Source organism: Epinephelus moara, chromosome 24 (assembly GCF_006386435.1).
Source record: "Epinephelus moara isolate mb chromosome 24, YSFRI_EMoa_1.0, whole genome shotgun sequence".
Classification (NCBI taxonomy): Eukaryota; Metazoa; Chordata; class Actinopteri; order Perciformes; family Serranidae; genus Epinephelus; species Epinephelus moara.
The window spans coordinates 44,990,313-45,002,679 of record NC_065529.1 but is presented as its reverse complement, the minus strand read 5'-3'; the positions used below and the strand labels follow the sequence as shown (position 1 = coordinate 45,002,679).

At 39.6% G+C, this 12,367-nt stretch overlaps 2 protein-coding genes across 2 annotated transcripts; both read right to left on the bottom strand.

Annotated features, from left to right (window-relative positions):
• Positions 1–1,333: 1,333 nt before the first annotated feature.
• Positions 1,334–5,494, bottom strand: LOC126385932 (odorant receptor 131-2-like). Its single transcript, XM_050037976.1, has 2 exons — positions 5,345–5,494; positions 1,334–2,122 (listed from the first exon to the last, which is right to left on the bottom strand). The coding sequence occupies exons 1-2, from the start codon at positions 5,492–5,494 to the stop codon at positions 1,334–1,336; spliced, it is 939 nt and encodes a 312-aa protein (XP_049893933.1).
• Positions 5,495–8,906: 3,412 nt separating this feature from the next.
• On the bottom strand, positions 8,907–10,316 carry LOC126385930 (odorant receptor 131-2-like). The gene is made up of 2 exons (XM_050037975.1): positions 10,167–10,316; positions 8,907–9,689 (listed from the first exon to the last, which is right to left on the bottom strand). Exons 1-2 carry the CDS (start codon positions 10,314–10,316, stop codon positions 8,907–8,909), a joined length of 933 nt encoding a protein of 310 aa, XP_049893932.1.
• Positions 10,317–12,367: the final 2,051 nt, after the last annotated feature.

The following is a 12,367-nucleotide window of genomic DNA, read 5'->3' as shown; positions in this document are numbered from 1 at the left end:
TGCTCGGGGCGCCTGACCAAGGGCAGCCCCCTCACTCTGACATCTCTCCACTTTGTGCATGTATAGGTCCTGTTTGTGCATGTGTGTATCTTTCGGACCTGTGTGTAATTGACAAGCAAGAGTGAAAGCATTGAATTTCCCCTCAGGGGGATTAATAAAGTAAATAAACTTACATTTTAAATCATGGCATGTTTAAGAAAAATTACGTTGCCTACATTGGCAACCGGTGCTGATGCTGTCACGGTGTGAAATCTCACATTGCATTAGTAGTAAGCAATAATGACAACTTGATGAATATGATATTGTGTTTTTAACAGACCGGTGTCTGATCAGCTGTGTGCAGTTTACTGCCGAGCCCAGGATTTTGTCTGCAACATGAAGGAGATCAAGGCGCCTTTTAAAGAGGTGGGAGAGGTTGAGTGGCATACTGTGTTTTTTTTAAATTTATTTTTTTAATGAAAGTTCATCTGTATTTTTGGAATAATGAGAGGAGAGTTAGCAGAGTTAATCACTCAAGAAAACTAAAACTCCACTATCCTGCTCACTCAGAAATATCACCATAGCCGAATCACATCAAGAGTGATTGGGACTGATGGTTACTATTTAAACTGCGATTACACATTGCAATAAACATTTTAGTGGAACTGCTGATTAATGAAATTGAAATGAAGAGTTATTCAAATGACACCTCCTTATTTCACTACAATAAAGGTGAAAACTGGCTGAAAGGATCCCCAGAGAGCTGAAAGTTTCTGGTGGGTAAGTGACCATCGCTAATAACAAGCTAGGCTACTTGCTGTTTGCTATTCTGTATGTCATTTTCAGTAAATATAATGGCATAAAATGTGTGCTTTCTGTTTTTACAGTAATATTATAAACATAGGAAGATATCAAGCAGGCTACTCACCCATTTTATAAGTGGTTACAGGTTACAGCTTCAGTCTGACGCACAGCTGATAGCTACATGGTTTGTTTACATGACATAACAGAAATGCATATGGAAGGGATTCAGTTTGGACAGAGAGAACTGTTGTAACTTGAAGCTTTGCAATCATCAGACACAAGTTTTATGTCAAAATGTTCTGCTGAGGAGATTTTAGTGAGTCCCCTGATAAATTCAGTATACCTGTCTGGTACGGGGTTTGGCTTTGACCGTTTGTACACCGGCCCAACCCTAAACATTAGTTAATGAACTGTTTTGCCATGTTTTTATTCCGTACACAAAAAATTACAAGTCTTAGAAATTGTAGTTTTTAATTTGGACAGAGTAAAGTCAAAGAACTCATCAGTTTTAGGATCTGACTCCAAGTAAAGTTTTTCAGCATTTCTTAAATTATACTCCAGGAGCTGATTCTTTCTGTGGGGTTATTTTCCACAACACATACCTTTTCAGATATCTCCTGAAAGTCTTGTCTCGTATGCCATAGATGATGGGACTAATAGATCGCGGCAGGACCTGTACAATAATGTAACAAGCGAACAGAGAGTCTGAATAATTCTTAGGGAACGCTTGCAGCAGAGCCTGTTTGAACGGGGGTTCTACATATGTTACCATACAAAGCAGCAGCTGAAATCCATGGAGGATGATTGTGTTTCTGGCCTTTGTAGCATCTTTGCTAGCTGTTTGTGCAGTGAACAGAATTCTGAAGTAAGTGTAAAAGATAGTGACCCAAACTACAACTAGAAAAATTGAGTATAAGATATCTCTCTTCTTGATGATGAGGGGGTTTGGGAAGACAGTTTGTGGAACACAGAAGACTCTGGAGTGAAAGAAGTCCTGTGGTTCTGTGGCCAAAGTGAAGAAGAGATCAGGAAGAGCAGACAACATGTTCGTCACCCAGATTAAACCGATCAGCATCAGTGTCCTCTTGACTGTACAGATATGCGGGTGGCGAAGGGGGAGACAGATGGCGATGTAGCACTCCACTGCCATGCAGGCCAGGTTCAGAGGGCTGTTTTCAGTGGTTAAAAGTGCAAACAGGATGAAGATGCAGCAGATGGAGACATTTATTTTGTGGAGAACGTAGCTGATGACAAACAGGATGATGGTCACCGTCACTTGGATCGTGTCGTTGACCACCAGGTGGATGAAAAGGATGTAGCGTGGATTTATGTAGAATATCTGGAAGGTGGGAAGAAAAGCACAAATGAGGGAGAAAATTATTTTAGAAAACCTAGTGTGAGGTTAGAGCTTTAAGTTTGAAACAGGGACACCATGCTTATGTTAAATTGTGCATATCAAACACAATAACATTGTGATTTCATCATAACAACATATTAATGGTTCTGCTTGTCTGGTACATCAGTCCCCCAGCTCAGCTGCTGCATCCACTTTCATCTGTTTATCCAGGGCTGGGTCAAGGAGGCAGCAGGCTGAGCAAGGAACTTCAGATCTCCCTCCTCCTAGAAATACTTCATCACTGTTGATGCGGCACCAAGCTGCCTATCCATCTCATATGCAGATACAGCTCTTACGTTGGTTGTACAGGGACCAGGTGGCTTGTAACTAGCGTTGGGAACTGAACGTCGAGACGAGAACGTGACGGTTTTGGGTACCCAAAGTTTCTTTTCCTATTTCGGTCCCGAATTTAGGTAGGCCTATGCCCTGCAGTGTTTGAAAATGATTTAATGTAGGACTTTTTAAAATAAACTTTTAAAGAATAATTAGGGTATTTTTAAATGGTGATTGGGTAGGCTAACTGATTTAATATTTAATTGCAGAGAAATGCTGGAGGTCCTAAATCCTAAATACACCCCACCCTACAGGGACAACCTGTCCAATGTAACACGTTGTTTCTTTTATTCCTTACAAATAAATTTGCAGGTTTAGCTTACTCAATCAGTGCAAACAAGGGTTGCCTCCTTCGTGTGGCTCAAAGCCAAAGTGTTGCAATATTGGCGCATTCTTTGATTTCTTCGAGACTAAATTGTCCGCCATCATCGACTCCCCGTCCTTACATCTGATGGAATTTGGAATGCAGTTTGAATATTATGCAAATTACTACTGAGATGTTCTTTACATAAAAATAAATGTTTTTTTTGTTTGTTATGCAAACATTTGCCCTAATTTTTTCATGTTTTGTGGAACCAATAAGAACTGGAATCGATAGGCAGAACCGAACCCGAAAAATCTTAACGATACCCAACCCTACTTGTGACACAACCCCGGTACCCTGTAAACATGCAGTACCCCCTACAGGACTCCCAGGGGGACACTGTCATAAGCCTTTTCCACGTCCACAGATCACATGTAGAGTGGACGGGCAAACTCCCATTACCCTTCCAGCAACCTGGTTCACTGTTTCACGGCCAGGACTGAATCCACATTGCTCCTTCAGAATGTGAGGTTTGACAATCGGTCAGAGCCTCCTTTTCAGCACCCTGGAGTAGACTTTCCCAGGGAGGCTGAGCAGTGTGTTACCCTGATAATTGTTGCACACCCTCCGGCCCCCCTTTTTTAAAAATGGGGACCACTACCCCGGCCTGCCACTCCACAGGCACTGTACCTGACCTTCAGGCAACACTGAAAAAGTGTGTCAGCCAAGACAGCCAATCATATCCAGAGCCTTCAGCATCTCAGGGCGAATATTATCCACACCTGGAGCCTTGACACCAAGGATGTTTTCAACTACCTCAGCGACCTCTGCCAGGGATATGGACCAGAATTCCCCCGAGTCTTCAGACATTGCCTCCTCCACAGAGGATGGGATGGTTGGGTTCAGGAGTTCCTTGGCCCTACTTCCCTTTCCTGAGGCATTTAATGGTTTGCCAGAACTTCCTCAAAGCCCATAGAAAATCCTTCTCCATAGCCTCCCCACCCAAGTTTTTGCTGTAGCAAACACCTCAGCTGCAGACCTTCTGGCCAACCAGTATCTGTCTGCTGCTTCAGGAGACCCCTGGGCCAGTTAAGCCCAAAAGGCTTCCTTCTTCAGCCTGACGCCCTTCTTCACCACTTGTGTCCACAAGCGGGTTCTTTAGTTGCCACCAGGACAAGCACCAACGACCTGACCACAACATTTAGCAGCCACCTCCACAATGGAGACTTTGAACATGGACCACTCAGATTCTATGTCCCAAACCTCCACCTGATGATACAACCACAAGGTGGATCATCGATTTTTGGCCGATGGTGTTCGATACCAACTACGGGTCAGGTGCTCCAAATTGCTGTTTGGTGCACAGGCACAGACAACAGTCTGAGACCTATTCTCAGCAACTCACAGTCACATTAAGGCGACCCTCTCGTTTCCTGGGGAGAACTCCCAACACATCAGTGTTAAGTTGGGGGCTTGTGAGTTTTTCCACGCCCACTTGGTGCCTCTCACTCTGGTCAACCCCAGAAAAGTTTCAAAAGTGCTACACACAGTGCCGTGTGTAGAGGTGAGCCCAACCAGCTTTGCTTCCTTCCCTGCCAGATAAATGATGTTCCACATCCCTGGAGTCAGTCTTGGATGCTAGGGGGCAGCACGCCTGGGTTTCCGCCCCTGCCTGCCACCCGGCACACACTGCAATGTGTTGGGCACTGTGAACGGGCCCCATGACCCAAGGTCATATTTTGGTGCACGCAGTAGTACACAAAATACCCAGTATGTAGACTGATGTACATAATATGGAGCCAAAGTTAACAAGCAAAAATTCCTTCTGGAAGCTTTTGGCCATGCACAGTTTACAAAATAAAGCTCAATGAGCTGATTGGCGTGTGAGTCAGTCACACTTTAGGGACTGCAAATGAAACTCCCGAGCAGAAAGACCCACGGCTTCCAGGTCAGATAAAACAGCAACAGAGAGGGTGTTTTGTAAAAGATGAAGATGGTGTGTTGGCGTTGCTCTACTGTTGTAGGATTTGTGAATTGAAAAACATCCAACATGTTAACGTACCTTTGACAGCATCACCCACACATGCCTATGATCTGGATGAGGACAAAGCAAACTGTATTTTGGCTTAAAGAGCAATAGATGTTTTTCAGTTTTATTGCCTGTTCAGGCCTGTTGCCATTGGGAAAGTGTTTGTATTGTGTGATAAGTCAGTGTTTGAAATGTTCTTTGTTTTTATAATTAGAACAGTGGTGTGATGGATACGTCACCTGCTCCTGATTGGTTAGGACAAAACAAAGCAAAAATAATCCCACACAGTAAAGAATATGAGCATGATGTTTCTTTTTCTTTTATCTATCTATATCTATATCTATTATCTATATATATGTATCTAAATAAATATATATATATATATATATATATATATATATATACATACACACATATACATATTTCTATATATACATAGCGGCTGATATCTTCCTCAGTAATTCATTATTAGTTCCTACATGTCAGATGAATATCAGACCTGGTGTTTGCAGAAGGTTTGAATGAGGCCTCCATTGATGTAGTTGATGAAGATCCCGAGAAGCACAACAATCACATTCTTGGTCACAGCTTTAGTGAGGGAGTCTCGAGACTGTACAACCACAGTCACATTGGCAGATGATGTGTTCATCTTTTGAAACTGAAAAGAAAAGATTAAAAAAAATCTTCAGACATAAATAGATGTTTACAGCAATTATAGACAGTGGGCCTTATTTCAAGGATTTCAACTCCACTTTTCTCGTTAAACGGTGCATAATCTGTTCACAAATAAGGAGCAAAGGGGCAGAGAGGTTGTATTCAGGTGCGTAATGGAATGATATTAACACTGCAGATTCAACAATTGGAGAAGCTTGCAGTTTTCTGCAGAGAGTAATGCAGTAAGAGCTGTGATGTCACTGCAGCAAATATGGTGGGACATTATAGAAGCAAAACTAAAAGCTGTAGTTTGAAACTTGACAGAAGAAACAGAACAAAACTTTCAGCTTTTAAAATAATTAAGTTCCTATTCTCCTTGTTCATAAATGTGTGTAGTGTCTCTCTTAATGGGGAGTTTGACAGCAGCTCTGCTCTGATCTCTGCTATTTTCACAGTTTAGAATCATATTAATATTTTCTTTATTAATGATATATTTTTTTAGCCATTCACAACACATCCATGCCCCTGTGTGTGTAACAAGTAGAGTGTGTGTAACAACAGGTTCCTGTTTCACTGTCAGGAGCACAATAATGCCTGTAACAATTACCAGGCAATGTGTTGCTTTAGCAAAGCTTTTCTTTAGACTTCACAGTAGGAACAGAGGGGTTAGCACTGTTGGAATATCAGTGGAACAACTATGGACAGAAAAACCACAGTTTAAACCTCTTCAGTCTAACCACTGAGTAGACTGCAGAAGGCCTGAAGAAAAACACACTAACCATTTAGAGTCTTGTTGCATGGCTGTAGTTCAGTAATGATCAAGGGTCACTGACACTGTTCGGACTGGAAAAACGTATTCAAAATCCAAATTCCAATAGTATTCTCCTCTGTCATGCAACACAGTGGGGACATCGACTAAACTGAAGTTTGAATCATTTAATTATCGTCTTCTTTTTGGGCCAAAACACTTTCAAGTGTAAATAATATATTTGGTTCCTGATTTATACTGTTTTATCTCTTTTAAAGTGACCATTGATTATGGAAAAAAAGAAAAACATCACTATAACAGCTAATATATAACTTTTTATCAGTCGTGTGTCTTTATATTTCCATCAACAACATTGACAGTAAACAGACATAAAGACAGGAAGGGTGATAAATCCATAATGCCGTTCATGTCTCGATTTTAAAGCCCCTGAAAACAGTTTACTAATCATACTCCATTTGTGTTTCATAATCTAACATCAGAAGCTGAGACGTCAGGCTCACATCTGGTTAGCACTAAAATTATGAGCTTCATTACAGCCAAAGGTAGATAGTTTAAACAAAACATTTTCCCAAATTGTCTGAGGGAACAAGACACTGTTGGACATTCAGAGCTGGTGTTATGAGTTCAGTGTTTTTATGGATAATTCAGCATGAAGCCCCGCAATTACAACAGTGACACAAGAAAGATGTCCTCATTTCATCGTCTGATTAAAAGCTAAAAGCAAATATGTAACTTTTGTAATAATATTAGATGCATTTACAATCATACAATTGAAGTTTGATAATGAAAAGAACAAGAGTTTTTGTTATTTAATGATTTTGCATATAGTTTTTGTACAGTCTGTACACTTGCCAAACACTCATAAAATTCTCACATTAAAGCTGAGTTAAAATTCTAATAGCTATATATTACTTATTTTGTTTTCAATACTTTTTTAAAGGATTAACCATAAAGTCATGTCTCCTTGTTTTAGTTTGGAACAAATTTCTTTTTCGTCCATTGAACTGATTTAAAACTGTACTGTGAGAATCAGAGAAGTGAAAATATCAAATGTCAGCAGGTAGAAAAGCATCACATTGAACAATCCTAAAAAACACAGGAGAAAAATTCACCACAGACAGGCCTGTGTAGTGGAGTCAGAACACAGTTCAAAGCTGTCAAGTAGTTCACAGCAGGTAGTGCTTACCTCAGTTAATGCTTAGAGACCAGGACACCAACAATATGACTCCAGGAAATCACAAACTTTATATGAGGTGTGGTGGCAAATGTCCCTGGACTCCCTGTGTGTGTGTTAACATGTTGAGGTGTTCATGCAAACAAGAGTATTTGTTGTGTTTTATAAAAAATTGCAAATCTACAGTGGCCCCATCATAAATGTGGGAAACTAAATGTAAAAGTGTCAGCTTCAGTAAACAAACACAACTTTGACATGTTTAATATTCAACATGTAGGGGACAAGATTATGTGACTGAATTGTAACAGGAAATTTGAAAAAATAATCAACTGTAAGTATTTTTTCAGTGTGTTAATACTTCAAAAATGGAGTCTATGATTCTACCCACATGCTTCCGTTGCCTAAAGTTAAGGAAGTAAAAATAACTTTGAAGTGTTTTACATATGTTATAAGTTATTTAAAAAAAGACTATATCCATGTAACAAGCAGAAACTATACATTATCTGTGAAAACGAAAGTGTATTTTGAAAAGACACGTGACAAGTGTAAATTGACACGTTGTCCTTGAATATCCAAAAATGATGCAGGAAGCTTCACATGGTGTTGACGAGTTGGGATGAGAACTTGTTGTTTTAACACACCATTAGTTAAAGAACTGTTAATTTCTTCATAATTTCATTTTCCAAAACAAAAATTTACAAATTCAGTCAGAGTGACTAAATTATGACCAAACATACTGTAGATTCTAACTCAGAGTAAAGTCAAACAAATAATTGGTTTTAGGATCTGACTCCATGTAAGGGCCTGTACACATGGCACGTCTATAACCGTCTGGAAAACACAAGGTTGGGAGCTGGATGCTACTCTTGTTCCTACTCTGTGCAAACTTCCAAGAGTATGGAGGCAGGTTGCATCTAAGGTTGCTCAGCAACCAGATCCAGCACTATATCATAGCCTTTTTTTAGTCCGCGGGACAGATGTAAAGCTCTGGGTAGCCCTGCACTAAAATGATCTACTCCTTCTTCATAGTCATCTGTAGTTAGCTATTTACAGAAGAAGGGAACAATATCTGCCGGCTGTGGTTGGTTGTTCCTTGTCAAATGACATGCAGTGCGTGCTGCTGGGTTACAGAAGTTGAACTCTCATCTCAAAGTGCAGTGATCGCACCCTGAAAAATAGGTGCTTTGGAGTGCTTGGACGCTGCAACGGCATTGTTCAGGCTTTTGAGCACGCCTGGCGCGTGCTCAACATAAAAAACAATGGATTTAAGGGTGCAAAAAATACGCCATGTGTACAGACCCCTAATGCTTTTGAAAGTTTNCTTCGGAGTGCTTGGACGCGGCAACGGCATTGTTCAGGCTTTTGAGCACGCCTGGCGCGTGCTCAACATAAAAACAATGGATTTAAGGGTGCAAAAAATACGCCATGTGTACAGACCCCTAATGCTTTTGAAAGTTTTTGAAATTATTGAACTGATTCTTTCTGTGGGCTCATTGAACAAAACACATACCTTTTCAGATACTTCCTGAAAGTCTTGTCTCGTATGCCATAGATAATGGGACTAATAGATCGTGGCAGGACCTGTATAATAATATAACAAGCGAACAGGGTGTCTGGATAATTCTTAGGGAACGCTTGCTGCAGAGCCTGTTTTACTGGGGGTTCTACGTATGTTGCCATACAAAGCAGCAGCTGAAACCCATGGAGGATGATTGTGTTTCTGGCCTTTTTAGCATCTTTGCTAGCTGTTTTAGCAGTGAACAGAATTCTGAAGTAAGTGTAAAAAATTACAAACCAAACGATTACCAGATACACAATATAGGTAATATCTCTCTTCTTGATAATCTGGGGATTTCGAAAGGCAGTTTCCCTGAGACAGAAGACTCTGGAATGAAAGAAGTCCAGTGGCTCTGTGGCCAAAGTGATGAAGAGATCAGGAAGGACTGACAACATGCTTGTCACCCAGATTAAACCAATCAGCATCAAGGTTCTCTTGACTGTACAGAGCTGCACGTGGCGAAGGGGGAGACAGATGGCGATGTAGCACTCCACTGCCATGCAGGCCAGGTTCAGAGGGGTGTTTTCAGTGGCGAAAAGAGCAATCAGGATGAAGGTGCAACAGACGGAAACATTTATTTTGTAGAGGATGTAGCTGATGATGAACAGCATAACAGTCAGCATCACTTGGATCATGTCGTTGACTACCAGGTGAATAAAAAGGATGTAGCGTGGATTCATGTAGAAGATCTAGAGGGTGGGAAGAAAAGCACATGAAAAAAGTAAAGGTTTGTCCTACAGTAAATGTGGAACTGCAGTACAAAAATACCAACACCTGAATCACTACTTCAAAACAGCAAATATCAGCTTGGTGATCACATTAACTTTATGTTGGTGACAGTTTTTACAGTCTCCTTAACTCATTTATATGTGGATACCTTTAGAGCATAAATAAGGGTTGAACAGTGGTTGAACATGTGGCTACTGGCACTGAACAGTGACTCATGTATTGTATCATTGTATGAACTGTTGAAGCCCTGTCATGAATCAGGACCTCCAGTATTTGGATTATGTAGCCTGGAAAAGACTTGAATCAGCAGTGTATATCTCTTGCAGCTCCTGTTTGCAAATATAAGAATCGGATCGGATTGGGAACAGGGGAGAAAAAGCATATTTCTGTAGTGCATTTGATATTTGTGTTTACGTGTAATTAAAGGAAAGTCATACCTGGTGTTTACGAAAAGTGTGAATGAGGCCTGCATTGATATAGTTGATGGAGATGCTGAGAACCACAACAATCACATTCTTGGTCACTGCCTTAGTGAAGGAGTCCCGATATGCGATAACCACAGTCACATTGGCAGATGACACATTCATCTCCTGAAACCTGAAGATCCAACAAAGGAAAAAGCATAATTATAGAGTGCGAGGAATCACATTATTGACCCACATGTGAGACAGTCCCCTCAAATTTAAGACCATAGGATCCTGGGAAAAAACATTATCATTTACACTTATTGTTAAAAGTTAGACATTTATTATGGTTTTTTTTAATATAAATGACATAGTAAAATACATAGTAAAAACAAAAGGTTTGTTAAACTGAGGAAAAACGGTTTTGTTACATGCTTGTAGAAATCATTATTATATCCCATTAGTGCATCACTACTCATTACAATATGATGGATGGCTGTGAATCTCAGGTTAACACAATTTAACCTGGATCATGACAATTTCCACAGTTACTGTCACTCATCTACATATATATATACATATTTATTTAATTTAATATAATTTTATTGTATATATTTAAAACTTTATTAATCATTGATACTGCAATTCAAATGTAAAAATACCCTCAATGTATTCATTTCTTTCCAACAGTGAGAAACAGAAGCACTCACCTTAGGGTCAGGGTGTCAATTTGAAAGATAAATATCAAAGTTTTGTTTTTTGTAATTAAAGTGCATGTATGAAAATTTTAGCTGTTAACATGTAGGATCAAAAGAACATAACTTGTCTGTGTGACTCTCAAACTGTCATAAAAAATAATCTGATCAAGAATTAAAAGTATAGCATACACATCTACCTTTGATAAGAAGTGAATCCTTCAATTAAATGATTGCTCTTTTAAATTGGATCATAGTTGTGGCATTCAAGGTCATTCAAACAGCAGATGCATAAACTGTTTTGCTATCAATATTTTTTATTTTTGTAGAATTAAGTGTCATGTTTTGTCAAATTGTTGATGTTTGAGTTTTTAACCAAACTATTACCTTCTGGTTGTTTCATCCAGCACACAGATTTGTATTCTGGGAACCTGGGTGAGAGAATTTAAAGTACAAAATGTCCTGCAACAGAAAAAAACTCCAGTAAAACACACTCAGATGATTTTATCACTTCATTCTGTAGAGACTGACAATACACAACCAACCAGGACCAATTTGGGTAAATACGGTTTATGTGTCAGTGGGTACAGAACAGTTCAAAGCAACATGAATGAATTATTAAGCAGTTTAATGTTGTCGTTACAATTCTAGCCCTAACCCATTCATTTCTACTGTCACATATATGAAGCCACATGACTGCACTGTACTCACCTCACTGCATTCAGTCCACATCACCAACAATGTTGATTTAGAAAAGCTATGACTTTATATATATATGTGTGCTTCGGTGGGTAATCATTCAAGGATTCAGGGGTGTGCGTATCTATCTTTAGATATTGCGTGTGTGTGTGTGTCTGTGTGTGTGTCTGTGTGTCTGTGTGTGTGTGTCTGTGTACATGCCTTTAGAAGTATCAAAGTAAAGGAGTAAATATGTACACATGCTAAACAAAACTTTTACATTTTACTAAAATGGAAGGAGTTTCTGTCTGTTAGTAGGGCTGGGTATCGATTCAGATTTTCCAGATCGATTCGATTTGATTTTCAAGGACTCAGTTCGTTCCGATTCACGATTCACGATTCGATTCGATTCAATTCAGTTCAATATCGATTCAGTCAAATATATTTCAATTATGATACAAAATTTGCTTGGATATTAAGATATTTTCTGAGAACTAACGAAGTATATTTAACAAGGAACCCTCTGACCTGGTGCATTACTATTAAAAATACTGTTTACATTAAGAATTGACCCCAAAGCAGTAGCTACATTAGCAGGGCTCAACAATAAGGATTGCCCGATTGCCCGGGGCAAGTAAAACACACGGTCGGGCATGTAAACTAACAACTCACTTGCCCGATCGGGCAAGTTGCTAAAAATAGTAAAAGTTAATAACTAATTGATAAAATAAATGTATTTTAAAACGTGCTCTTCTGCTCTGATGCAGCGGTCTCTCTGCCTGAAGTCACAGGCACAGCTGTGTAACAATGTCCTGCCCACAGCCCCCATTGATATTATTTTGCACGACGGACGCTTCATAT

What these genes read in the sequence shown, in the direction of transcription:
- LOC126385932 (XM_050037976.1), bottom strand. Translation starts at nt 5,494, where the DNA reads ATGAACACATCATCTGCCAATGTGACTGTGGTTGTACAGTCTCGAGAC. An exon ending in AAACCTTCTGCAAACACCAG is followed by an intron (nt 2,123 to 5,344) that starts GTCTGATATTCA and finishes CCCACCTTCCAG; the next exon opens with ATATTCTACATAAATCCACG.
- LOC126385930 (XM_050037975.1), bottom strand. Translation starts at nt 10,316, where the DNA reads ATGAATGTGTCATCTGCCAATGTGACTGTGGTTATCGCATATCGGGAC. An exon ending in ACACTTTTCGTAAACACCAG is followed by an intron (nt 9,690 to 10,166) that starts GTATGACTTTCC and finishes CCCACCCTCTAG; the next exon opens with ATCTTCTACATGAATCCACG.